At 40.8% G+C, this 27,484-nt stretch overlaps 3 protein-coding genes across 5 annotated transcripts; all 3 read left to right on the top strand.

Moving 5' to 3' along the window:
• The first annotated feature begins 349 nt into the window (after window positions 1–349).
• On the top strand, window positions 350–2,395 carry tpbgl (trophoblast glycoprotein like). Its single transcript, XM_085419635.1, has one exon. It carries the CDS (start codon window positions 616–618, stop codon window positions 1,675–1,677), a length of 1,062 nt encoding a protein of 353 aa, XP_085275761.1. The 5' UTR covers window positions 350–615; the 3' UTR covers window positions 1,678–2,395.
• Window positions 2,396–21,863: 19,468 nt separating this feature from the next.
• On the top strand, window positions 21,864–23,241 carry coa4 (cytochrome c oxidase assembly factor 4 homolog). 3 transcript variants are annotated; one of them, XM_085419634.1, is made up of 2 exons: window positions 21,864–21,982; window positions 22,607–23,241. In XM_085419634.1, the coding sequence occupies exon 2, from the start codon at window positions 22,608–22,610 to the stop codon at window positions 22,851–22,853; it is 246 nt and encodes an 81-aa protein (XP_085275760.1). In that variant the 5' UTR covers window positions 21,864–21,982; window position 22,607; the 3' UTR covers window positions 22,854–23,241. The 3 variants fall into 3 exon arrangements, with proteins under 3 accessions (XP_085275760.1, XP_085275759.1, XP_085275758.1); XM_085419633.1 differs by having other exon boundaries at window positions 21,870–21,982; window positions 22,575–23,241; XM_085419632.1 differs by having other exon boundaries at window positions 21,870–21,982; window positions 22,572–23,241.
• A 2,398-nt stretch (window positions 23,242–25,639) lies between these two features.
• On the top strand, window positions 25,640–26,779 carry LOC146660777 (olfactory receptor 1496-like). The gene is made up of 2 exons (XM_085419631.1): window positions 25,640–25,663; window positions 25,775–26,779. The coding sequence occupies exon 2, from the start codon at window positions 25,817–25,819 to the stop codon at window positions 26,777–26,779; it is 963 nt and encodes a 320-aa protein (XP_085275757.1). The 5' UTR covers window positions 25,640–25,663; window positions 25,775–25,816.
• The last annotated feature ends 705 nt before the right edge of the window (window positions 26,780–27,484 follow it).

The following is a 27,484-nucleotide window of genomic DNA, read 5'->3' as shown; positions in this document are numbered from 1 at the left end:
TATTACTGTTATGAACATTAATATTTTGTTTTTGGTATTGAGGATTTTTCACTGGTGAGCATTTAAGAGAGTATTTCTTCAGGAAGAAAAGCTAACATTAACATTAAAGTCCATCCTTCCAGTGATTCCAACCATTTTCAGGGACTCATGTGATCTATTCTTCTTCATATTCCCTTTTTAGCAAAACAATGAATTCTAAAGGAAGAGGGCTCAGAAGAACATTAAGCTTGCCGTGCATATCTCTCTCTCTCTTCCCCTCTACCCCCCCCCCCCCCCCCCCCCCCCGCCCCCGCCCCTCCTCTCTGTGACAGACGTCAAAAATACCACCAAGGGAGCGCGGATCAGAAGCTTTCCACGCAGCCACACTTCACACTTGGCCGTCTTCAGCCGTTCTCATGCGTGCAAATCTCAAACAAAACTCATCTTTACTGCAGAAAAACACGACTCCAAGGTGACAATGAAGAAAGCCGTTTATTTCTATCCCGTCTGCTCCAAGTAAAGGCAATACGTTCGACTGACACGACTTTACACGCCTGTGAGAGGATCGGTCACCTTCTTTGCAACACCCATCGGCATATTCCTGTTTTGAGAGAAGGGGGGGGAAAGAGGGAGAAGATGTGGATCTTTTACAGTTCGGACAATTCAAAGTGTATCTTTTCTATTTGGAACCAGTGGTGTTTGTATTACGCAGCAGTGATGTGTTTGTTGTTTTCGCCCGTAAGGATGGACGACGCGTGCCCGTCGTCCTGCATCTGTACCAGGGGCTTGAGGACGGTGACCTGCCGTGACGGGGACTACACCGAGGTACCCAGAGACATGCCAAAGTGGACGTCCACCTTGACACTTACGGGGAGTAACATCTCAACTTTACAGCGTGATGCGTTCATGACCAACGGCACGGAGTTGGAAATGACAACACTCTCTCTGTCCTATAACGGGATACAGGCTATTGAACCTTACGCCTTCCTGGGGCTTTCCCGGTTACATTCGTTGGATCTTAGCCACAATCAGTTGGAGTTTATCTCATCCAGGGCTTTCCATGGATTACCCGATCTGCGCTCTCTTAACCTGAATTACTCCGTTTCTCCTGCGGTCACCGCGCAGCTCTCAGATGCGCTCGACACACAAAGTTTGCGCAACCTGCACAGACTGGAGTTGGCGGGAAACAAGCTGACGTCTATCCCCCTCGAGAGATTAGATGTCTTTAACCTCCACGAGTTGGTGCTGATTAATAACTCAATAGAGATCATCGGGGAGGAAAATGTAACCAGTTTGTACCAACAAAGGCGCATACGCGTCTACTTGTCTTTAAATCCGTTTCGGTGCAGCTGTGAACTGGAGGCGTTTTACTACTGGCTGAAGAACTCGTCCCAGTGCCTGGATGCAGGGCGTCTCCTGTGCAGCGAGCCAGAGGCTAAGAGGGGGATTCCCGTGGAAAAGCTCTGGGGAGAGGAGGTTGATTGTATGAACGAGAACCTGGAGGCGGTGTCATATGTTTTCCTAGGTATAGTGTTGGCTCTCATCGGGGTGGTGTTCCTGATGGTACTTTATCTCAACCGGGGAGGCATCAAACGGTGGCTCAACAACATCAGAGAGGCCTGCCGTGACCAGATGGAGGTATATCATTACCGCTATGAGCAGGACTCTGACCCCAGACTGGCCAACGTGGCTGTTTAACCAGTCGAAACATCAATCCAGTGCTACATAGTGTGAGGACAGACGATATTACCAGGATAACTTATTTATCAAAGACTGTGGCCTTGACCTGTCACAACTACAACTGATGGTTTTTTAAAACTAGTTTCATCACGTTCAGCCCATGAATTCACTCTGGGAGATGCACAGAGCCAAAGGCAGTTAAATATAAGTAACTGTTCATCCAGCACAACTAAATACTTCAATCTTCTCAGCAGTGTTGTACATATTGTATATAAGTATCTCCTCATAGCAGAAATGCTTTCCATCTGTTGTGTTATCTTACACAGCCCCACTTGTTTAGTATTTACCCTCAGTAACCGTCCAAAGCGCACAGTAAAGGTCCATCAAATTTCCAATTTGAAAAGCTGAGTCAGCGTTATTACCCAAAGCTGCGGCCCCTGCTTAATATTTTACATTCAGGAGAACCTGCGCAGAGAGCAAGACTGCTTTTAATCTACCAGGGAGTGCATATTGTCAGAGAAGGAAACTCATTTGGCATTTTTTTTATGGAGTGCCATGTTTGTGGAATATGTTACACACCATGTTTTCACGAAGACCCTTTTATCTCAGAGAAGAACGTGTGTCATTTGACACCAGATCAGCTTATCAGTAAAACTGTGGAAAAAGTGAAAGAGAGACCAATTTTAACCGTGCATGTGATTCCTGTAGGCATAGAAAACCAACCAAAACATTAATAAAAAGCCAAACAAAAAAAAAGAAAAATCATGAGTTTGCAGTGTGTCTGTACATTTTATCATCACTGTCAGGGAATGTAGACTTCATGCAGCACTATGTCAGACATTAAATGTATTTTTTTCCTGCTGTATTTCTGAATGAGTGTGCAAGCTCCCGGTGAAATTTGCAGAACATGTGACTTCACAAACTAAAGTGAGGTGTCACATTGTCATCGGGGTTTAAGGACTAGAGGGAAAGACTGGAGAGATATGACATAAAAGTGCAGTTGTGTTAATCACATCAGGACTGTGACTAATAACCTGTAAAGACTGATCATGGTAGTCGGTATCTTTATGGCTCACGGCTGATTGACCTTCTTAGCTAAAGGTCTCCATTACAGTCAAGGTCAATTACTAAAGAAAAACAAGGTAGAGGGAGGGCCCAGGTGGATCACTGTGTGTATATGAAATGAAAACAAACTGTAGCTATGGATTTCTAAACAAGCAGTAGGTTATTTTCCGTTGTCAGATCATTAGTGGAAGGTAAGAGAGTGAGTAAATCAACGTACTGGGCATACCAACTAACCAAGGAATCAGTGTAGCAGCTGTTCCTCCCTCATAAATCATAACAAATGTGATTAATACACCTGATTAAAGACAATGAGGCGAGAAAATTAGAATCATCCACACCGCACTGGATGAACAGTTCTAACAAAAGGAGCGAGGTGATGATTAGCACTTTCCGGTGGAGAGAGGGATCAAGCAGTGACAGATCACTGTGATACAGATGGCCCCCTCTCTAGACAAGCTACAGTTATTTATGTCTTCATCTACAGATTAAAATATTACAATATCTGCATGTTTAACGTAAACTTCCAGTTAAGGGATTAGATAATGAATACATGGACAGATTTTTTTAAAGCCATTTTATTATGTCAGCAGGAGGACGCACCTTTACGTAACAAAAGACTGTGACACCGTGCCACTTCGTGACATGCCACTGTACCATACGCTGTCATGTTGCATATGAAGTCTGAGGTGATAAAGCTAATCACCAGGACAGCAGTGTTCAAGGATAAAAGCTTTTGTGTGCTGTATATGCATGTTCCACGTCTGCAGCCATGCCAGCGGCTCTGCGAGGCTGCACTGAAACACATTGGCGCTTTGAGCTCAAAGCTACCAGCAGTTCACATGTTCACTGTTATGATGCTGATGTCAAGCGCGTATAATTTACAATATTTACAAACCTTAGTTTAGTGCGTTAGCATTTGTCAGAGTTCACGAAAATGAAGATGGTAACCATGTAGATTTGATTGCTTACATGTATATCGAGTCATGAAAGGACAAACTGGACTCATGAACATTTTAAGATCTTTGGCATTAGATAAAAAGTTGGAGGATGGTGACCAAGAATGTTTTATTGCTCTCCAGCATTTCAGTTTGTGGGAAAGTGGTGGGGCAGGCCATCCCCGGAGTAACATTACCTCTGTGCCTGAAAATGAAGAATCCAGGCTTAATTCAAAGTGAGCACTGTTGACAAGTAACAACCTATAAAAGTCCATAATTTGAAATGTGTGTTGTTATTCTGTCAAAACCAATTTTTTAGTTGTTCTTAGAGATTCGGCTTAATCTCATAACAATGTGCTACATAATGAAATGCAAGATTGCCGAAAGCACACTGTCTGAATTTTTCAGGCCTTTGTGGTGTTACTACGAGGTCCAGAATATGAATAATGGATGTGTGGATTTTAAGCCGTTGTTTACAAATGCAAATAAATGTGAAAAAGCTAATGAAATGCTAAATCATCCCCAGACTAATGGTTCGGGGGGTTGCCTTTGGGCAAACTAATTCTGTTCTTAGACATTAGAGAACACAAAGCATTTGATAACAACAGTAATAATAATGAAGGAAGACTGATGGAATATAGGGGATAATGTTATAATGAGACAAAACTGAGTTTCTTAACTTACAGTATGTGCTTCTGGTTTCAGTTTAAATGCTGGGCTTGTGTGCCTTTAAAAATCCAGAAGTACAAACCCACACAAACTTGACTAGAGCCAGTTGGGATCATATATTTCTATGATATTCACAGTTATATCCCCCATGATCAGTCCTGCTACTTCATTTAGTCAAAATATAATCTCCTTTGCAATTAATTTTATTCCAAACTGAAATCAACATAAATCAATGATCTTCCTAATTTCTGTTTAATCCCGACCTTGACTATGTCTCCTTTATCTTTCTTCTGCGTGTTCTCTGCCTCTTTGACCATCACCTTTTTCTATTTTCTGGAGTCCTGGGCCATAAATAAACAGGTGGAAACAACAAACATCTTATTTTGTCTTATTAAAGTATCCAGACTTGCTTCACAGCTCAGCGCTCTCGGTTTTCTTTACCTGTCATTTCTCCTCTTTTTGGTTTCTTCATTTTTCTACATTCTGCTTACAATATCAGACCTCCTCTGTACGCTTGCACCCCCACCCTTCCCCGCTCTGCCTATTCGCTCCCTCCGCTCCTCTTCATTCAGGTAAATGACTTTATCCAGTTGAGTGACTTTGTAAGGATGCAGAGACAGGGTTTAACTGAGCCCAGCAAAAGGGAGGGACAGAGGAAGAAAGATAAAGAAAAGGGGAACAGAGAAAAGATTCATTAGAGTTCTACTGTCCAGGCTACAAATGCCCTTGCCTTATGCAAAACGATGACTCATCGCCTTGCTCTATATATGAATGTCTGGGAAGCCAAACACAACTGCTGTCTAAGAGAGACCAAACAGCAAAAATGTTATCTTTGAATATTATTTAACTCAATCATGAGCACCTAAACCTTTTTAAATGACCTCTGTCATTCTTTCATAGGAGCATTCGGATGTCTCGCTTTGCAAATGCATCACTAGATGTGACAAAATCAAGATGCAATGAGTCACAATCAAATAAGATGTTTGCACCCTGTCTCTGTAAAACTGGTTTCCTGGTCTGCTGAGTGTGTATGGAGATGAGTCTGCCAGTTTGTATTCTGTTGATTACTGGTTATTGATTGCTTCTGTTTGAATATAAGAGAAACAGTTTGGCTTTGTAGGATTGTAGGATATGGGAAGGAGCAATGTTGCTGCAGACTGGGGTAGACTGTAAACACAAGCGAGTTAAACTTATTATAATGTCCAGCAGCTAAAGGGGGTTTTCAGTGGTAATGTGTTTAATGAGTGCTGAATGGCAGTTTTCCTCATGTGGAATAATGACCGAACAGAAAAAAATGACATGCTGTTACCTGTTTCTGAGTTTTATACATGCTATCTACTCAAACCCATAGGTAGTGTTTTTTAGTACACCCAGGCTTTGTTCACTTTGTCTTTAGAATGACCGTAATTCCCGGTGGCAGAAATTCAACAAGATGTCTGAAATATTCCTCAGAGATTATTGGTCCATATTGACATGATAGCCTCGCACAGTTCCTGCATCCATGATGTGAATCTCCTTTTCAACAACATCCCAAAGGTGCCATATCTGTTGACTGTGGAAGACATTTGAGGATAATGAAAGTACTTCATTTTATTTGAGCTTTGTGACATGGCATTGAAATGTGCTCAGTTGATACTAAGGGACCCAAAGTGTGCAAAGAAAATTTCCCCACACCATTATTACACCATTGCCACCAATATGAGCCACTGACAGATGCATCATGGCGGGATGGAGCCATGCTTTAATGTTGTTCATGTCAAATCTGACCCTGCCATCCAAACGTTGCGACAGAAATTGAGTCTCTTCAGACAAGACAACATTTTTCCAATCTATTGGTAAATTTTTGTGACCCCGTGTGAATTGTAGCTCCCACATTTTATGGCCACAAGTGATTAACCTCAAATTGTTTCTTCAATTTGAGAGTCATAACTTTGATTTAGTAGGATTTCAGAAATTTTTATTTTAGTCCCTCTGTTTTGTATTGAACAGCAGGACTTACTGCTTCACTTTTTCAACCATGTCCATACTGCAGGAATCAGAGGACAGGATGAGGCAGAAAGGATTTTCCTCCAAACTATGGAAGGGGAGTGAATTTTACTGTTGTTTGGGGGGTGAGGTGGAGGAAGGTCAAACATCAGAACAGGAAAGTGAAAACTCTGAGCAGCTAAAAGTTTGATTTCTTCTTTTATCCTTTCAACTTATTTAATTGATAATATATATGCTAAAAATGCATTAAACTGTACAAGTCTCTCTTTTTCAGGCCATTATCTGTAAACTCTAGAGATGCTTGTGAGAAAAAAATCCCAGGAGTAGTAGTTTCTGCAAAGCCACTTCACCTTTCATCCCACACTACACATTTCTCCCTCGTTCTGATGCTCAGTTTGAGCTTCATGCTTATGCCCACGTTTACATGGCTAAATGTACTGGGTTACTGCCATGTTATTGGGTGATAACATTAAAAGTTTGCAAGAACAAGCAGGTGAATAGTTTTATCTAAAGAAGTGGTTGGTAAGTGTATATCTTAATTCATGTGATGCAATTAAGTTGTATGGAAATACCTGGCTGACTGATAGCATGTCACTTCAGTCAGGTATACTTTGGGGGTCAATATCTGCTACATTTTTTCAGCATTAATGATAATGACATGCACAAGGTTTAGGATTAGAACAACAGCAAAGCACAGATGTGCTGTGACAACAGGCATAATTCAAATGAGGAGATTACTCAATATTCTCGTGCCATACTGGTGCTTGATGAATCTGTTACATTTCATTGTTAGCAGAATTGGTTCAAGATTAGTCATCAGCCTCTAATCAACCTAGTTTGGGATACCTGAACTGTAATTTTATGCTGTTAATTCCACTGTAAGATACATGAACCATATGTGCTTTTTTAGCAAGAAGGTAAAATTCATTAAATTTTGCTCAAAAAATAGAACGAGATTAAAATGTTGCACATTTTATTCTGTTTTTTAAATAAATACAAATCAAGCACATTAATTTAGGATGTTTTTTGTTCTTTCTTTCTTTTAGACAAACATCTGCTTAATGCCTTTGTAATAGGACTGAGACTGCCATATCTTCTTGATCCTAGTGTGGAAAGCTTTTATTTCACTTGGTATTCAGCGGTAGAAAAGATGTATAAAGGTTTCATTATTCACTCAGAGCAAGTGTGCGCTTCTATCTGTCATCTCTTTTAGTTTTTCAAGGTCCACATGAAATGTGACTCCAGATTTAGAGTAACATACACTTTTAATATGTATAATTAGCCTTTTAAAAATGGCTATGTTTACTTTAAATGACCACTTTTTAATGACACATCATTAGTGGCCTTCCCAAATATTTCCTCCCAGTTTTAATTGTTAGAGAGCAGGTTTGGGAATCCTAACAGGTTCTTATGAGATTAATTAAGGCAAAATTTAGACAGCAAAAGGTTTGTTTGTTACAGGCAAGGTCATTAGGCAGCATCCTGTAGTAATGTCATCACAAATGGAGCTCATTTGGGAAAATCCCAGGAGTCAGAGAAGCAGAAGCGATTTTTTTTGTCCAGGGTCACTGTGTCCTGTTTGATTTTTTTATGCACTCACAGGGAATTCAGTGTATCTCGTATCCCATTGAATTACTTACTTTGTATATATAAACCTAATGTACAGTAAAATGTGATTAGTATGAGACACAATTAATATGCATACAGTATATCTCAGATAATTATTAAACGATCCAATAATCCCACCCTAAACACACCACAGCTATCTTTTTTAAATTTCCTGAACACACTGCATTATATTTACAAACCATTGGAAACACTTAGGTGAGATAAAGGTCGACTGGTGTTTGACCAAGAGAACAAATTCTTTCTTAACAAGCTGTACAGCTGTCAGATCTTTACACCAGTTAAGACCATAAATCTTTGATACTTACTTAATATTTAACAATAAATAGTCAGCAATGTGGGCACCACAATGGTTAGCACAATTGATTTGCAGCAAGATATCCTTGATTTCTCCTTTTATCCTTCCAAATTTCAGTCCTGGCTTTAAAAAAAAGCAAGCATGGGGAATTTCTGTGTGCTTTTTGAATGTGTCCCCCAGCTTCTCTCTGTGAGCTCTAGCTACCTACCACAGTCCAAAGACATGCGTGGGTTAAGGTTTATTGGTGATTCTAAATTTGCTGTTGATGGGAACAGTTGTCTGTCTCATAAGCTCTGTGACACACTGGCAACCTGTCCAGGGTCTACCTTGCCTTTTGCCCAATGTCATCCAGCCCCCCTGCAACCCTGAATTGGATAAGTGAAAAAAATGGATTGGATGTATTGAGTGAGCTCAGGAGGAAAGGTTTTGACCTTACTGTAGGGCAAACCTTAATTCCTTAGATTTCACGCTTTAATTTCAATCAATTTCTTTCCAGTGGGGGCACAGATGGTCACTTCAGAGTCAATAATTTGGTTAACAAGGACCACCAACATCTTTCACATCTCAAAAATGGTGGAAAATGCTCTAGTCACCACTAGAGCTTAAAAAATGGGTGGTTCACATAAAAATTATGCTTAAAAAAATAAAACTCCCAATTCAGCTTATATAGAAATCACATAGTTTTCAGTTATGCCATTGATTGCTTAGTATAAATTTTTTTTGCAGTGCCAGCTCATCAAGAAGCTTTTGAGTTCGAATCCACCAGCTGACTTTTTGTGTGGAGTTTGCACGTTCTCCTTGTCCCTGCATGGGTCCTGTCTAGCACTCTCCCACAGTCCAGTGACATAATTGTGAGTTAATTAGTGATTCTAAACTGGCTGTAGGTGTGAATAGTGTGTCACTGTGTGTCGTAGCTGTGATAGACTGCCTTTCACCTTCACATGACCCTCAATAGGACAAATAGTTAAAGGCCTTCTTAAAAGGCCCACACATTTAGTGAAATTCACTAGTTACATAAGCTTCACCGTGATGTAAAAAAAATAAAAAATAACAATTTTGTGTAAAGTCCTGACTTCATCAGACAAACAACTTGATGTATTTTTCTAATTCTCCTGCTTAATGTGGCAGAATTCACCATTGTGGCTTTGGTTTAATTTCAGCAAGTCACAATAATATTTATGTTTTTCATCAGTGAGGCACTCAAAAGAAAGCATTTAACTCCTACTATATAAAAAATTATTCATCCTAATTACTTGGAAGTGAGTGCTGATCGCTCATTAAATTGCATTTCAATTCATCACACAAGCATCTACAGTAGCTCTGCTAATTAGCTGTCAGTGTACGTGTGTGTGCGCATGTGTGTGTGTGTTTCTTATTCAAATGCTTGCGTAAAAGAAAAAAAAAAGCAGTCTCAGCAGTGTGAATATTTCATGCTGTCCTTCACTCAGGAGAAGCTGCTGATCCTCTGACCAGTCATAACGGTGCGTGGTGCGTTAGCGGACAGACCGAGACTGCATCAGCTCTGACAGCCTGTCAATCAAGGTTTTTGATGTGTAAAGTGTAGAAGTAAATTTAAATCTATTTTGATATACAAAGAGGTGTTTACAAAGGTTATAAAGCTAGTTATGTAGCTATTTGGTGGTTACGTGTTTTGATATTTACATGTTTACATGTTTGAATGTTTAGACATGCATGTTCAAACCAGTAATAAGTATGTGTTATATCTACCTGGTTGTTTTCCCTGTTTTGATCTGAGTATAAGATTTCCTGGCTTCTGAGAGGCCAGTGAAGTATTCATGAGGGCGGCACACAGGAAGTGTGGGTTGTTGTTGCAGGGTGCTAAAAGTAAAGAGGCTGCTAAAAAGTTATCCGTCTCCGTCTTGCTGTTCCTAATTATTCAGAGAGATTCCCAACCATCTAGTGAACCCTCACGTTACATCTGGTGGCAGCGGTGGGATTTATTTTCTTGATGGATCTGTGTATTTGGTGAGTTTTACTCCCAAGCTGCGGATAAGATCGTTTTTTTTCCCCGCTGGGATTTATCCCTCTCTGTGAACAGCTGATGAACTGAAAATAATAATAGTAATAATTTTTGGAGATAGGAAGGATTGTTGCAGCTTTTCTCTCTGTTTTTGTGATTTTTTTTTTTTTTTTTTGAGCTGGATATTTGTTGGGAACATGTCGGCTGACGAGAGTGAATCTGTGCATGAGCTGCGCTCTTCTCCTGTGCCACATTCGAGGTCAGTGGATGCAATGCGGACTGTTGCTGCTCCCGCCCACCATACCGTTTCCAGTGCCCTGACAATAGATCTTCCACCTGTTTTTAAAGGAGATGGGACTGAATCTTTTACTAGTTGGTCTCGTCGCTTTGAAGTGGCAGTGCAAGCTATGACTCCACCTGAGGTAGATTTGCCAACTGTGATGTCCTCTGTTCTGCCTACTCGTCTAGCAGATGCTGCATTTTTGTACTGGGACAGTTTGCCTTCATCAGCCCAGAAAGACTATGATCTAGTGAAGGATAAGCTGAAAGAGGTTTTCGGTCCAAAATATTCTCTGCCATTCTTCCAGACACATGTGAATGCTCGCCCCCGGAAACCAGGTGAAAGTTTAGATGTGTACAGCGCGGATATTACCCGTCTTGTGCTTGAAGCTTTCCCTAACTATGACTACAATGCCTTGGAAGGTGAAAAATTTCGCCGTTTTGTTGCTGGGTTGGACCCCACCTTGCAATCTAAGATTCATGAGATGGGTGCAGAGGATCTCGACGGAGCCCTGCGCATTGCCAGCCGTTGTGAGAGAGCACGGGCAGCATTGCAACTTACAGCTGCAGGATCCTCTCATATTCCGTCTTCAGAACAGGTTGCTATGATACGTCCTCAGCCTACTGATGCTAAACTTCTTCAAGCGGTTGAGGAGCTCACGCTTACTGTAACCAGCCTGAAACATGAAGTACAGCAGTTACGGGAGAAACAGAGTTACCTTGCCCAACGTTTGGACTCCAGTCGTGATAGATCCTCCTCTTCCAATGTTCAGTACAGCACCCGCAGTGCGTCCCCGTCGCCTTATCATGCCAGACAACATTCCAGAGACTATTGCTCGCCTGAGAGGCGTTATCATCGTGATCCAGAGTCTCACCGTGAACGTCCTTCTTCCCCTGTTCCCCAGAGGTTCAATGAGTGGGACAAATGCGAGAAACACGATCAACGCACATACCCTTCCCAACAGCCCCCCCAGTATTCCAGGTACAATTACCCTGACAATAACAGATACCGACGCAGTCCCAGTCCTGCTCCACGTAGAGTTAGAGATGCTGCGTCCTACAGTAGGACCGGTGTTCGTTTCCAGTCCCCGGAAAGGCCTGCACATTTCACCTCCGGCCCACAGGGAAACTTTCATTAGCTGCTGTTGAGGGGCAAACATCAGCTACAGTATCAGGGCCCCAAAACCACATCCCCCAGTTCCCCTCAGAATCTGATGGATCAGTCTCCTCTAACGTCTTGGCTATTGTCGAGGGCATTGAAGTGTGTGCTCTAATTGACTCTGGTTCCTTTGTCTCCCTTGTGAGTGAAGATTTTCGAAACGCTCATCCAGCTTTGAAAAAACGGCCTATGGTAGCATCCTCTGTGCCAGCTCGTTCGGTCAATGGAGAACGTCTGGAAATCTTAGGCAAGTTAACCGTTGGTATTAGGCTTGGGACTCAGGTATGGCAGCAGGACTTTGAAGTCCTCAGAGGTGCTTACCAGCCAGTCATTCTAGGTTGGGATTTTCTGCAGAGGCACCATGCTCTTCTCGACCTCAAAAACAAAGTGCTGCAACTGTGGGACATGAAAATTCCCCTGTTGCCCAAAGGACATGAGGTGGCTGCCTGCTGTAATGTTTCCGTGTTAGCGCCAACCAAAATTCCAGCTATGAGCGAAACTCTGATCACAGCCTGTGTGTCAGCAGCCACACCGGCTTCTCCTGTTCCAACAGACTACTATGGTGTCTTGATCCCTAATCCAACATGTGACATTGTTGTGGCTCACACTCTCAGTGAAGTTCAGAATGGTACTACAGTGGTTCGAATGCTTAATCCCTCCAGTGATGAAATCGAACTGTACCCTGGACAGCATCTTGGTGAGTTTCATTCAGGCTCATCTGTTGATATCATTCCACTGGAGCAGACATGTTGTGCTACTTCACCTGTGTATGATTCGACTCTGCCGGTAGAAATAGATGAAACAAACTTGTCACACTCCCAGGTTCAGTCCCTGAAATCACTTCTCCAGAAGTATTCAGGAATCTTCAGTAAGCACTCAGAGGACAGAGGTCACACAGGCATAATTAAGCATCATATTCACACAGGTGATGCTACACCGATTAAACAAAGAGCCTATAGAGTGACACCTGAACAGAGAGCTGAAATACAGACTCAAGTTGACAACCTTTTAAAGGCAGGTGTCATCGAAGAAAGCTACAGCCCATGGGCCGCCCCAGTTGTTCTGGTGCGAAAGAAAAATGGTACGTGGCGTTTCTGTCTCGACTATAGGAAACTCAATGCAGTGACAATCAAAGACTCTCATCCTCTTCCAAGGGTTGATGATGCACTGGATGCGCTGTCAGGTTCTGCCTGGTTCTCCACAATGGACCTTCAACATGGCTATTGGCAGGTTGAACTGGAAGAGAAGGATCGTGAGAAAACTGCTTTCACAACCGGCAGTGGACTTTACCACTTCACTGTTATGCCCATGGGACTCACAAACGCTCCAGCCACATGTCAGCGGTTAATGGAGATGGTACTTCGTGGCCTTCCCTGGAAAACCTGCTTAGTGTATTTGGATGATGTCCTTATTTACAGCCGCTCTTTCGCAGAACATCTCCAGCATCTGGAAGAAATTTTCGGCAGATTCCAGGCAAGTGGCTTGAAGCTAAACCCCTCAAAATGCTGTTTTGCCAAAGATCAGGTACAATTTCTGGGCCACATTGTATCAAAACATGGTATCCAGCCTGACCCCAGAAATGTGAACAGTGTGCAAGCCTGGCCTATTCCACAAACAGCGACAGAAGTAAGGTCATTCCTTGGACTTTGTTCATATTATCGCAAGTTTATTCAAAACTTTGCGCACCACAGTGTCCCCCTACATGCTCTCACTGAGAAGCATGCAACTTTTCAATGGACTTCTCAGTGCCAGGATGCATTCATGTATCTGAAACATGCCCTCTCAAACCCTCCAGTGGTTTCATTCCCTGACTTTACATTGCCATTTTCTCTGTATACTGATGCTTCTAGCACAGCTATTGGCAGTGTACTAGCTCAAAAACAGGGACAGCAAGAGAAAGTCATTGCCTATGCTAGCCATGCGCTTACAAAGGCAGAAAGAAAGTGGTCGACTTATGATCGAGAACTCTGGGCCATTGTTTGGGCAGTTAGACATTTTCGGCACTACCTCTACAAGCAGCCATTTGTTATTGTCACGGATCACAAGCCCCTCCTGGGTCTTCGGAAAATACCCATTGACAGTGATAGAACTGGTCGCCGTGCTCGCTGGGCTCTTGAACTTGATCCTTTTGAGTGGACTGTGATTCATAAAGATGGCCACCGCCACCTCAATGCGGACGCACTGTCACGTCGCCCTGTCACGGGTGAAACCGTAGAGCAGGACACAGTCTGCACTGCTTCTGCTACCTTGAAACCTGAAGAGAGGTGCGTGGGTCCTGCAGGCCCGCCCAACCATAGTCCCTGCAGTACTGACCAAAAACACATTCCATGCAATGACCTTCCTGATCCACGACTGCAGTGTGCAGCGCTATCTGTTTCATCCACATTTGTGCTTGAGCTGCCTGAAGATGATCTCAAAAGTGAACAACAAAAAGATCCTGTACTGTCAGAAGTCATTGGCTGGAAAGCTAAGGGTCAGAAACCACCCTACTGGCGTATGAAAAAATGCCCACCTCAGGAAAAAGTGCTATGGCATGAGTACTCTAGACTTACCTTTCACAATGGCTTACTCTGTCGTAAAGCTTTCAACCCGTCCCAAAAGTCAGTGTTGCATCAGTTGGTTGTTCCTGAATCTTTAAAAGACACTGTCCTACAGCTGCTGCATGGCAACCCAGTGTCCGGTCACCTATCAGCAGATAAGGTCCTGAAACGTGCTCAGCAGCTATATTACTGGCCATTCATGTCACGTGACATCAGAATATGGTGCACACAATGCACTCCATGTGATGCCAGACGGAATCCCACACCTCATCACAGAGCTCCAATGAAAACAATTGTTGCTGCGGAGCCATTTCAAAAGGTGGCAGCTGACATACTTGAACTCCCCATTACGAGTCGTGGCAACAGGTACGTGCTCGTTGTTCAAGACTATTTCTCGAAATATGTCAATCTCTATGCTATTGCAGACCAACGTGCCACAACAGTTGCAAAATGCCTGTTTGACAACTTCATCTGTCAGCACGGCGTCCCTGAAATGCTACACACGGACCAAGGACGTCAGTTTGAATCTGACCTGGTGAAACATCTGTGTCAGCTTCTAGGCATCCAGAAGACACGGACCAGCCCATATCACCCTCAATGCGACGGGATGGTCGAGAGGTTCAATCGAACACTTATTGACCAGTTAGCGAAGTTACTCCTTCAGCAGCCTGGCGAATGGGATGACTGCCTCAATCAAGTTGCTTTGGCTTACAACACCAGTCCTCACTCTACCACGGGGTTTACGCCATTTTTTCTCACACATGGACATGAGGCACGGATGCCTGCTAATATGCTGTTGCCTACCAACATGTCAGCATCATCTACTTCTGTTTCTCCTGCTGACTACGTCACCCAGTTGACTCAGAGACTTCAGTCTGCCTTCAGCACTGCTGCATGGAACAGAGATTGTGCCCACAACCAGCAGAAACAATTGTACGATAGGGGCATCAAACACACTCCTTATGTTCCGGGTGACTTGGTGTGGTTAAATGACCCCACTACAGCAAAGCAGAAACTTGCTCCACATTGGAAGGGCCCCTTTGAGATATTGGAGTGCCTTGGAACAGATGGAGAAAACCCTGGTGTCACGTACAGGATTCGCTACCTCCTGGACCAATCAGACAAGACTCAAATTGTTCACTACAATCGTCTCAGGCCGTACAAAGCACCTGTTCCTAAAGGTGGAACCAACTCACCTGCTGGTGACATACCTGTACAGCCCCAGATTCCACAGTTGACTGCATTATCAGGTGCGTTGCCCTTCACAGCTTCAAAATCTGCAGCTGAAGGGAGCTGGAATGTTCAGGGCCGCAGCCCTGCAACCTCATCAGACCCTCAGGTTTGTCAGCCACCACCTCTAAACCAGTCACGACCCCATTCCCACTCTCCTTTGTCCCCTTCTCCTCGGTCTGAGACTGTAACGACTTCTCCCTCTGGCCATGTGGTGATACACCAATCAGACATTGTCCCTTCAACTCCTCATCGAGTATCTGGTGTTTCACGGCGATGTGGGAGACGTCAAGTTGTGCCTCCCAGATACCTCAAGGACTATGTTTTGAACTGAACTTGTTTTTGGTTTTGCTGTTGTGTTATTGTTGTCCCCTTTGCTTGCAGCATGTTGGGTTTTTTTTTTTTCTCTTCCTTTTCTGTAGGGAAACGGGGACGTTTCTTATGTGAGGGGGGGAGGAAAATGTAAAGTGTAGAAGTAAATTTAAATCTATTTTGATATACAAAGAGGTGTTTACAAAGGTTATAAAGCTAGTTATGTAGCTATTTGGTGGTTACGTGTTTTGATATTTACATGTTTACATGTTTGAATGTTTAGACATGCATGTTCAAACCAGTAATAAGTATGTGTTATATCTACCTGGTTGTTTTCCCTGTTTTGATCTGAGTATAAGATTTCCTGGCTTCTGAGAGGCCAGTGAAGTATTCATGAGGGCGGCACACAGGAAGTGTGGGTTGTTGTTGCAGGGTGCTAAAAGTAAAGAGGCTGCTAAAAAGTTATCCGTCTCCGTCTTGCTGTTCCTAATTATTCAGAGAGATTCCCAACCATCTAGTGAACCCTCACGTTACAGATGTATTAAAGAAAGCTCTTTGATCTCAGTAGAGGCTCAACCCAACTATCACAACATGAATTTCAGCTACAACCACAGTACATGCCTTTACAGTATAATGGATTTGTATGCATTTACATATATATTCAAAAAAAATTATAAAAAAATGAAAGTTGTGCAAGTTAAGAGCCAGTTTCATTCAAGTAGCCTTGAGCAAACACTGAATGCTAAATATGGTGTGTTTCAACAATAACAACACACTGGTCATTCAGAATCTTATAATACAGTCACAAAAAGCATTTAGGACTGCAACAATCTGTCTCGATCCTTCAGACTCAGCTCAGACATTAAACTGTTAATTAGCATCCTCATGTGGCCAGCTGGACAAAATGCACCTGCACAAAGTCAAATGTAATGCTTAAAATATCGTAAAGTTCAAACATTTAAAGATGCGAAGGAGAGATTTAAGGAAGAAATATGTCTTGCTATAAACTTCTTCAGTCGAGATAAGAAGCTATAGCTTAATTTAACTAGCTATGTGTTAACCACTAACAGCTACATCCCACCAATGCTCTACAAAAGAAACTGGACTAAAATTAAGATTTATTTTCTTAACATCAAAGAAAATATAAAGAATGATTCTCTTTATTGTATTTGGTTAATTTTGAATAGCCTACTGCTGTTTTTCTTTTCTTTGCGCTTGACTCTAGGTTACATGTGGAAAAATGTCTATATGTGTGGTACTCGTCAGTGATTAAGTCCAAGTTTCTACCCTTCATTTCCCAAACAATGCATTGAAGTAAACTTTTGTTGTAAGTGTTGATTTCAGCAGAGTTAGAAGGAATGTGTGGGCCTAATACGGGTGAGTTACACCTGGGCTGACTGTTATCCCCCCAAGTGAAAGTTAATTATTTTTGAGCTTCATGCTTCAGTTTCATTTAATCTTTGTGCTCATTTTATATCAGGTCTCCTGGAGTGAAAAGAATCATAAATCAACATCAGGATTAGAGAAATTAGAGAAGTGTCTGCCATAAATCATAGATGATGCTAGTTAGAACCACAAAAGATGAAAAATACTTACTTTATAATACTTAAGCTATTGATAGCGTTTTAAACTTTTTTGACATTAGTATGTCTTTCATTTTGACAACACATGGCCCACGGCCATCTGGCCCGTGTTATTGATCTAAAGCAGGGGTGGACAATCTCAGTCCACGAGGGCCGGTGTCCCTGCAGGTTTTGGATGTGCCCTCGAACCAACACAGCTGATTTAAATGGCTACATTAGCTCCTCAACATGTCCTGAAGTTCTCCAGAGGCCTGGTAACAAACTAGTCATGTGATTCAGGTGTGTTGACCCAAGGTGAGATCTAAAACCTGCAGGACACCGGCCCTCGTGGACTGAGATTGCCCACCCCTGTTCTAAAGTGTTCCCATACACGGGTTGGACCTCTCCTCTGTGGCAGTGTTAATTGGGGAGCAATGTCTCTGATCAGGAGATATACTCATCTGTTTTTACCAATTAACCTTCTTAAATCAAAGCCCAACATCATACGATTGCTTGAATTAGGATTATCCACAGTTTTATTGCATAAATTAGCTAAGGTCAGTTCACTAGTCAAAGACTGAGCTGCCCTGTCTCTGATCCACCTGTGTTTACTTGAGTCTGACAGTTTCATAAGATAATCATTTACAACAGAATCATTTCATCATCAGTGATTAAATGAGGAAAAATGAAAAAGGACTGTGTCTCTTTAACTCCCAGAGTCTTTCTAATGAGTCCCCCTTCTTTTAACATCACTGGGGAATGAAGCTTAAAGGCCTGACTGGAAACAAACACTGTAGTCTAATTAATCTCTTCTGTAGTTCATTAGAAGTGGCAGGGGATATGGGAATGCAAGTATTTCAAAGAGACAGACTTGCAAACATCAACACTGTTTAATAAACCCTCGACATTTGAAGGTAATAATTACAGCATCCCATAATAACAGAGTACGAATGATAAATAATACAAAATATAAATAATAGAAATTGTAGTTCAGCACCAATCCTTTACTTATTGTGAGTTTCACATTAGATTTTAGGAAAATTTTAGCATTTTTTTATTTTTCCTGTTGTCAAATACACCTTAATCCTCACCAAACATTTGTGAATCGTCAGTATAAATGATCATCATTATTATTTTTGTGATTATAGAATTTATTTTACTGTCACAATGGGGTTCTCAAATCCCATTAGTCACACCTTATATTTGTATTTATGTAATTGAAAACTAACTGTTGGTTCACAGCAAGAAGGTCATGAGTTCGACTCTACTTCTGGCCTTTCTGTGTAGAGTTTGTTTTTTTCTCTCTTGGTTGCGCGAGTTTTCTCCAGGTCCTCTAGCTTCCTCCCACAGTTCAAACACATGCAGTTAGCGTGATTAGGTTAATTGATCATTTTAAATTGCCCATAGGTGTGAATGTTTGTCTCTCTGTGTTAGCCCTCCATCAGACTGATGATCTGTCCAGGTTGCACCCTACTTCTCGCGCTATAGTAGCTGGGACAGGCTCCAGCTTCCCCACAACCCTGATAAGGATAAAAGGACGAGGATGGATGGATGGAAAACCAAGTACATATTTATTTCATTGGAATTAAGATGATAAGTAGCAGCAAGGAGCTGCTAATCATAGAAGGGTAGGCATTCGAAATCAAAGCCATGGTCTGCTGTTTGGCCAGCATGGCAGCTTTGCTGGCACTGGGTCATGATCTCAGCACAGCAGCAAGTCTACAACAGGATGGCTGAAAAAGAAAAGAATAAAACTGTTGCAATGGTCTGGTCAAAGTCCAGAGCTCAGCCTTGACTTTAAGAGCTCAGGATAACTGGATGCTCCCAAACTCCAATGAACTGAAAAAACTGTGCAGCAAAATTCTTCCACAACAAGAAACTGACAAAGTCAAACAGAAAACAACCACTTCAGCTTATTGCTTCCAAAGGTGGCTCTACAAGCTCTTGAATCATGGGGTGTACTTTGTTTTTCTGCTGCTTTCACTGCTTCTGCATTTTGGCTTAATTTTTGTAACCCATCATTAATGTAAGTTGCTGTTAGTATTTACCTAATTTTAAGAACTGCTAAGGATCAAATGATATTTTTAATCTAGTGACAGGTAAAACCTAGAATTGAAAGATAGTTTGCTTTCTTTTTCACATGACTGTAATTAATCTCAGTTATATGTATAATTCTCAAAATTGTAGGGAAATTGGTTTAAAATTGAGGCCTGAGCACACTGAGAAATATAATATTATGTAATTTTTATTTTTGCATAAATAATACAAACACAGTAATTTTGCCCAAACAAACGTCTGTATGAAATGACTAAATGGCTAAACCTGATAAAACTAACAATGAATGCAGATCCATTAGGACTTGGATTTCTGCACCCACGAGAAACTCTGTCTCAAGACAAAAATGATCCTCTCCAGCCTCCTCGACTCCTGGGAGCCCCACTAATGAGTCCTTATTTGTGATGTCATTTCCAGAGGATGCTGGCTAATGACCTTGCCTGTAACAAACAAAGCTTTTACTGTTCAAGCTTAGGCTTAATTAATCTCATCTGCATCCATTAGAAGGTTTTGCTCTCATGTAATTAAAGCTGCAGTGTAAAGGGAAAGGATGTAGAGTGATATTAATGACTCATTAGTGTTCTTGAAAAGCTCAAGTAAACCTCTAATTGTCTAATAGTCATCTCGTCTTTGAAGAGCTGTAGAAGATAAGCCTGTAATCTCAGTTGCTGCACACAATGACCCGCTTTCTCAAGTCACACTTTTTATAATGTCTTTATAATGACTGTGAAAAATAATAGGTGCAAAAGATTACATTGTGCTCACACTTACTTGCTGTGGTGGCAATTGGCATAAATCATGTGCTGCAGACAGAATTTACAAGAAAGTGATAACTTCGCTAGAAATTTGAGTTTTGTTTTTGTTTTTCATAATTTGAGGGCAGATCAGAAAATTCACAATTTTATAATCACTCATAAAATGTTATATGCTATCACATTAGGAAATGTACCATCCAATCCTGGAGTACAGTAATGTACAGAACTCTGTCCAGTTCTGTAACAAACTAAGTACACCTGATGAGTCAGTAACTTCAATATAACCACGTTTAGAAGCAATAACTTAAAGTAATCATTTTTTGTATGATTTTATCAGTTCATGGTCAACTCCTCTGTGTACTCAGAGACATCAGGTTGCCTGTGGCTGCAAAACAAGACCAAATCATTACCCCTTCACCACCGTGCTGATAGTTAGTATGAGGCTGTTTGTGCTAATATGCTGTGTTTTGTTTTGTTGTTTTTTTTGCTGAGATGTTCACTCGTTGGAAGTTTGTGGGTTGTGTTAACACACAGACCAGGCCTGAAAGCTGCCAAGATGTCTGCTTTTATAGAGGTGCTCGCACTTCCTGACGACCAGTTTTTCAAGTCTATTTTAGCAGCTCCTGACTGGTATACCTGCTCTCTTGATTACTTATATGTAATTTGTTTTCCCCTTCCCTACACAGAGTCATGTGAATACTTTTATAAGTAATTTTGAAATGACCTTGAGACCACCCCCAAATATTAATACATTATTAATAATATAAAAATATATGATTACAATTTTTTCTAATTATACTGCCATCAGCTTTAAGATTGACATGTTACCTGAGGCCTGTAGAGTCTGCAATATTGCTTTTTTTTTTTTTTTTTCATTTTCTTTGACCTCAAGTTGCTGGAACATCCACTCCTGGGAGGACTGGTAGCTGTGTTGGATGTTTTCTACTTGAATAGTGTCTGTCATTTCAAATGACTAAATTGTTTGGAAATGGCTTTACAACCCTTTTCACTTGCTTATCTAGGATCATTGGTGGTTACTGCTCCTCCTTGGCATTATGAACATACCTGAACATTCTTACAAGAATGCTTTTACAAGCATGTCAACCAACAGGCTATAAACTGTTAGGCTTAAAACTTTCCATTTTGACAACACATATAGTTAGGGTTGGCTCAAGTGACCCTGAACCCTCCCTTAGTTATGCTGCAATAGGTCAAGGCTGCTGAGGGCTTCCCATGAGTGTTTCTTATTCACTTGCCATTTTCCCTTGGGGTCTTCTGTGTCTTTGAGACGTATCTCAACAATATACATTATCCCTCCAGCATTTGTCTTTTTTGTTACACTAATTGGCAACATCATAGCAAACAGGATAACCCTTTTTGTGTTCTCTATCTCCTCCTAGACAAGGGCACTGATCTTGATGAAACTTTGCATAAACATTGCCAACAATTGTACATATTTGTACAGCTGACATTTCAACTAAACGCTGAATGGAGTTTCACTTAGAAATTAATTAATGTATCAGTAACATTAATCAATGTATCATTAATTATGCATTTTAATTTGAATTAGAATGGTGTGTCATAATATAATATATCAGCAGTTCTACGCTGACCCTGAAAACAGACCTTTTTTTTTTTTTTTTTTGCATTATCACTAATTATTAGTGATAGAAACCAATGACGTGCACGTTCTCGCTGCTCAGCGGAACCAAAGTCACCAGCGACGGAAGTACTTTACTGATACACTTTCGTCCGTCACTGAAATGTTACCCCCTGCAGCGTCCGTGCAGGTTGGTTGTAAAAAGCCTGAAGTTATGAAGATTAGGACAAAAGTGCCTCGATAGAGACATTCGCCGAGAGACAATTAATAGGTAGGTACAAGGGGTAGTTTCTTTATCCTCATAGGTGTTTAACAGGCGTTGTCCAGGAACACGAAACGACGGCACAGCTGTGTTGTAACGTCAGTGTAGCTAAACGTCCAGGGTAGCCTGACACTGTTTAGGCCAACGTTGCTTAACTAATTTAAAGTTGGAAGAGTTCAGTGTTATTTCACTCAGGTAAACATTACCAGAAAAAGAGTTATAATCAAAGTTTTGTATTTTGTATTTACTCTTTTTATCTTTCTTTCAAAGTTTGTTTGATGATCTGAAACGTGTGACAAGATGCAAAAATACTTTTTCTCAGCACTGTAAATATTGAATTGATATTTCACAACTCGGGTCAAAACACTGAATTCTGAAACAAAAAAGCATTTGTATAGGTTACAAAGGACCTTTAGAAAGGGCGGATGTATAAAAGTAACCACAATAATTCATAAAAATGACGAAAACTAACAACTGTATTATTAGATAAAACTCCTAAGATACAGATCTCTCACATTACAGATTTTAAGATGCCTACAGGCCTGAGCAGTAGCTCTTTTGTGTTCTCATTATTAATAACAGCCTGTATTCTTGTCAGCAGTGTGACTGAGTCAGGACGTTGTATTCACACAGGATGGCGTCACCTCATGACCGCAGCCGTAAAGATGATGAGGATGACCCTGTTGAACAGATGATATCGCGCACTGGCTGCGCTGAGCTTCACTACGCCATCCAGGAATGCATGGCTGAACATCAGGACTGGCGAGCATGTCAAAGCCAAGTTCAGACGTTCAAAGACTGCATGATGAATTTCCAAAAGGCCCGAAAAGAACAGCTGAGGCAGCGTCAGCCGCCCTCCACCAAGTCTGCGGCCAGCTGAATACAGAACATCTTGCAAACACATACAGTGCTATGTTTGGGACTTGACTGACAACCTTAAATTGCAAAGACTGTACCTAATTTAATCATTAGAATTGAAAATAAAGCTCTAGCAGTATCATAAAACCCCTACTTACAGTCTCAAGTGTGTGATTTAGAGCCTGACTGATAATTGGGATTTAATAGGCAATATGAAATATCTCTTAGCTTCAGTTAGCTTGTGTTTAAGTGTGTATGTATGTAAAGAAATGCCATACTATGTGATTTGTGAATCAAAGTGCATTTGAAAGTTATCTTTTCAGGTAAAACGCTTTATTTTTGGTCAGTAATGTATTTTCTTTAAATAAAAATGAAAAGATTGTTTTCAGTCTTTTTATAGTAGCATGAAATTACCATGACTCTTGCCACAAATACATTTTTAGGGGAAAATCTGAAACTTTGGTATTTTTCATGACTTCAAGCCAAAGCAATAAAACACCCCTGGAATCTTTGGTGTTTAGCTTTAGGTAGATACAAAACTGTGCAAGCCACAGATATGAATAATGGTCTGTAAACTCTTTGAAATGAAAAAGTTTTGATGTCTCCTCTATGAAATCACTGTCTAAGCATCACAAGCAAAACATTATTTCAAGCCATGGGTGTTAACCCCCCCCCCCCAAAAAAAAAGAGTTATACAGAGTTTATTAAGAGTTCTCTGGAGAGAAATTTGCCTCAAAAGTGTTACAAATGTGTACAGCATGATCCACAAGCATAAGCTAAGATTTACAAATGTGTGCAGTAATTTGTGTGTAACTTTTGAGGATTCACAAATGCGTGCTGCAATTCATCACACAAATACAAAGCAATTTGAACACACAAAACTATTTTACAAATGTGTGCATCAAAGCCTGTAAGAAAAAAGGATCATTTACGCACAATTTATTGATTTCGGCTTCACGAGTCTGTCAAAAAAACTTCTGTGCATGTCCTACATGCAATGTGAGTTTTGAGACAAATTTCACACAAATCGTAAATATGTGATCAACTGTGTACAGATCTGTGCACGGATCCAAAAATGTGAGCTGTATTCGTACAGTCCCTATCAAAAGTTTAAGACCACTTAAAAAATACAGCTGATCAAAAGTTTAGGAACGCGTGCCTTTAAAATGCCAAGTCTGTGCAAAACTGTCGATTCATTGTCATTTTCTGTCAGGTAGTCACACTGTCATGATGTTCTGATGGGAATGACAAAAAAAAAGTTCCCTTTTTGAACTTGGTCGGGTTGTTGAAATGCATAAGTAGGGTCTCTCGCAGCGTGCCATCACTACTGAGGGGGGATGCAGTAAGACAGTCATTTGGAACTTCTTAAATGATCGTAAGGGGTATGAAACAAAAAAGTCAAGTGGAAGAACCAAAAACTTCACCAGTACTGAGCCAGAGGATCGAATTGGCTGTTCGTCAAGACACTGGACGATCCTTGTCCCAAATTAAGGCCGTTACCTGTGCCAACTGCAGCCCAATAACTATCAGATGGCATCTGAGACTGAAGGGCTTCAAAAACAAAAAAAAAACATCTTGCAAAGGCCTCGTCTCTTTGAACACCACAGAACTGACTGTTTGGACTTTGCAAGAGAGCACCAAACATGGGACATTGAAAAGTGGAAGAAAGTTTTATTTCACCTTGATGGTCCTGATGGTTTCCAGCGTTACTGCCATGACAAGCAGATCCCACCTGAGATGCTTTCTACGCATCACAGTGGAGGGGGGGCCATAATGGTCTGGGGTGCTTTTTCCTTCAGTCGAACAGTAAAGCTTCAGGAAGTGCAGGGGCGTCAAACGGCTGCTGGCTATGTCCAGATGTTGCAGAGAGCATCTCTCATGACTGAGGGCCCTCATCTGTGTGGTAACGACTGGGCTTTTCAACAGGACATTGTACAGTACACAATGCCCGCAGAACAAGGGACTTCTTCCAGGAGAATAACATCACTCATTTGGACCATCCTGCTTGTTCCCCTATTCTAAATTCAATTCAGAACCTTTGAGGATGGATGGCAAGGGAAGTTTACTAAAATGAACAACAGTTCCAGACAGCACATGCCCTTCGTGTCGTCTTCACCACTTGGAGAAATGTTCCCACTCACCTGCTCACCTCATGGAAACGCTTGCATCAGCTTTAAAACAGCCTGTTTCGATTTAAGTGTTGTTTTCAATAAATTGCATGCTCAAATAAATGTTTCGTCTCACTCCCATTTCTTCTTGTTGTATGTTCAAGCTCTACTTGGAACCTTGTTAAGATCCAACCATGCAAAATATGATATATATTTTTTTTCAATTTTTCAAGTAGTCTTAAAGTTTTGATAGCGACTATATCTGGGATTCCTCTGTATTCTCTTCATGGAGTTCTCTCTGTAGCTTCCAGCAAAATCCAGCTGCATCAGAAAAGAAGAGGTTGAACTACAAATGTGGTAAAAGCTTTAATGGGCTAGTAGAACTGTTGTTGGAAAAAAAAGTGTAGGGAAAGCCACAGTCAGACACAGCTTTTTAAATGAGTCCTGTGAGAAACTTCAACTTAGAAAACATTAAAACATTAATTGGAATTAGTTTATTTTAAGGACAGGAAAAGTTTGATGATCAAAGTAAGCAACAATTCTGCTCTCTATGGATCCAATTACTGCAAATAATTGGATATTGTTTAATGTTTTTCTCATTATATTGTAAGCATCGCCTCATGAGATCAGTATAGGTAAACTGTATATATTTCGCTGTAAAGAGGTCAGACATGCAGCCACATGCTTGCAGCCTGTGCTGTCCAATCCTTTCAGAAAACATCAGGTGAGCTGCATTCACTCCTTTAACACATGCATGACTTCAAATGTGCTCATTAAACTGCCATGTGAATTGTACCTGTAATTTAACGTAACAATATGATTTTCTGTTCCTTAGACTAATAAGGTAGTCCTCAAACACAGGTGGTGGAGTTCAACTATGATTTTTCAAAGGGCTGTTTTAAACAGCTCTGCTATCATTCATCCTCCAGGTTTCTATATCATTGGATTTGAGACATTTCCTTTCATCAGTGTCTACTTTATCTTCCTGGTGTTTGTTTATGGTGTTACAGTGCTGTTTAACATTTTGGTGATTTATGTCATTGCTTCTACTCGTCGTTTGCACACTCCAAAATTTTTGGCTGTTGTCAACCTTGCAGTTATTGATCTGTTTCTTAACACTTGTACCATTCCCAGCATGATAAAAATATTTCTCATCAAAAACAACTTCATTCCATTTAACTTGTGTTTGCTACAGATGTATGTTTATTATGTGTTTGTATCTTTGGAGTCATTTGCTCTTGCTATACTTGCCTATGACCGGTTAATTGCAATATGTTTCCCTCTGCGTCAAAACTCCATCAACACTGTGAGAAGCATGTGTTGTACTATCAGTATAACATGGTTTCTTGTTATGGGAGTAATTGGATTTACAACAGGTATAATGACTCGACTCTCTTTTTGCAGGTCTGTGAGAGTGTTCAGCTATTTCTGTGACTATGCACCTGTGTTTCGGCTTGCCTGTAATGATAACACAATGCAGTGGTTTGCAGCTTCCTTTCTCAGTGTTTTGTTACTTTTTGTCCCTTTTACTTTCATTTTTCTGTCTTATGTCAGCATCCTGATGACAGTGTTCAGGATGAAATCTGTGGACAGTCGGGTGAAAGCTTTGGCCACGTGTGCTGAGCATCTCATTCTTGTTGCTATATTTTACATTCCTCTTATTGTTATTTTCACAGTTGGTTTTTTTCTGGGTGTTGTTAATCCAGATCAGCGGGTTCTGAGTCTGTCGCTGGCCTCATGCATCCCACCTTGTATCAATCCTGTTGTATATTCTTTGAAAACCAAAGCAATCAAAACCAGAGCACTGAAACTGTTCAGAAAAACTAAAGTTAATGCATAACATAATAAATAGACTGAAATAGTTTGAAATGTCAAACTGATTTCACGTCATGGGGCACATACAGCCCACTTTGTTCTTAAATGGGCTAGATGAATGAAACTGTCCTTTATTTCAGTGTATAAAGTTTTAAATACAAGAAAACAAGGTGGTATTTTAGCTGTATGTCTTAGTTTTCTACATGTGTAGAGTTAAAGAAAAAGTTCTGGTACCTTATTGTCCAGACTGTCCTGTATTTATAAAACAAAGGTTATCTATAGGTGGTGAAAAACAGGAACTTTTCTGTCATTTAATCATTTATCTATTACTTCTTCTGGTTTACCATGATTGGCAATAGGGGAGGGGTTTTTTTTAATAGGAAAAGCTGTTAATCATATGAAAATAATGTTTTTCCTTCCTTCACATGTTCTAGCCTGGCTGGATTATGCTGTTTTGTGCCCCCATGCCTTATATTTGAAACCTTTAGTTTAGAGAATCAGTGTCAAGAAGGCTGACAACAGGGTAATGTGCTGTAAACCTGAGTCTATAATGTTTACATCATTCAAGAAGAGGAGCGACAAAGTCTGTGATGTCTTTACTCTTAAACTACTTAAAGTACTACTTATAAAATCCATCTATCTCACTATTCTGTTAATTATGTTTTCATATTATTAATTTGGTGGCTTGTGTGAATTTTTTTCATAATACTTACACCATTTTTATGAGGTA

The sequence above is a fragment of the Rhamphochromis longiceps genome, linkage group LG10, assembly GCF_057381845.1.
Source record: "Rhamphochromis longiceps isolate RC_006_pf linkage group LG10, R_longiceps_female_GT1.1, whole genome shotgun sequence".
In the NCBI taxonomy this organism is placed as follows: Eukaryota; Metazoa; Chordata; class Actinopteri; order Cichliformes; family Cichlidae; genus Rhamphochromis; species Rhamphochromis longiceps.
The sequence above is the reverse complement of the archived record's forward strand: the minus strand, read 5'-3'. Positions and strand labels throughout refer to the sequence as shown.

Excerpts from the sequence above, each read along its gene's own strand:
- tpbgl (XM_085419635.1), top strand. The coding sequence starts at position 616 with ATGTGGATCTTTTACAGTTCGGACAATTCAAAGTGTATCTTTTCTATT.
- coa4 (XM_085419634.1), top strand. The coding sequence starts at position 22,608 with ATGGCGTCACCTCATGACCGCAGCCGTAAAGATGATGAGGATGACCCT.
- LOC146660777 (XM_085419631.1), top strand. The coding sequence starts at position 25,817 with ATGATTTTTCAAAGGGCTGTTTTAAACAGCTCTGCTATCATTCATCCT.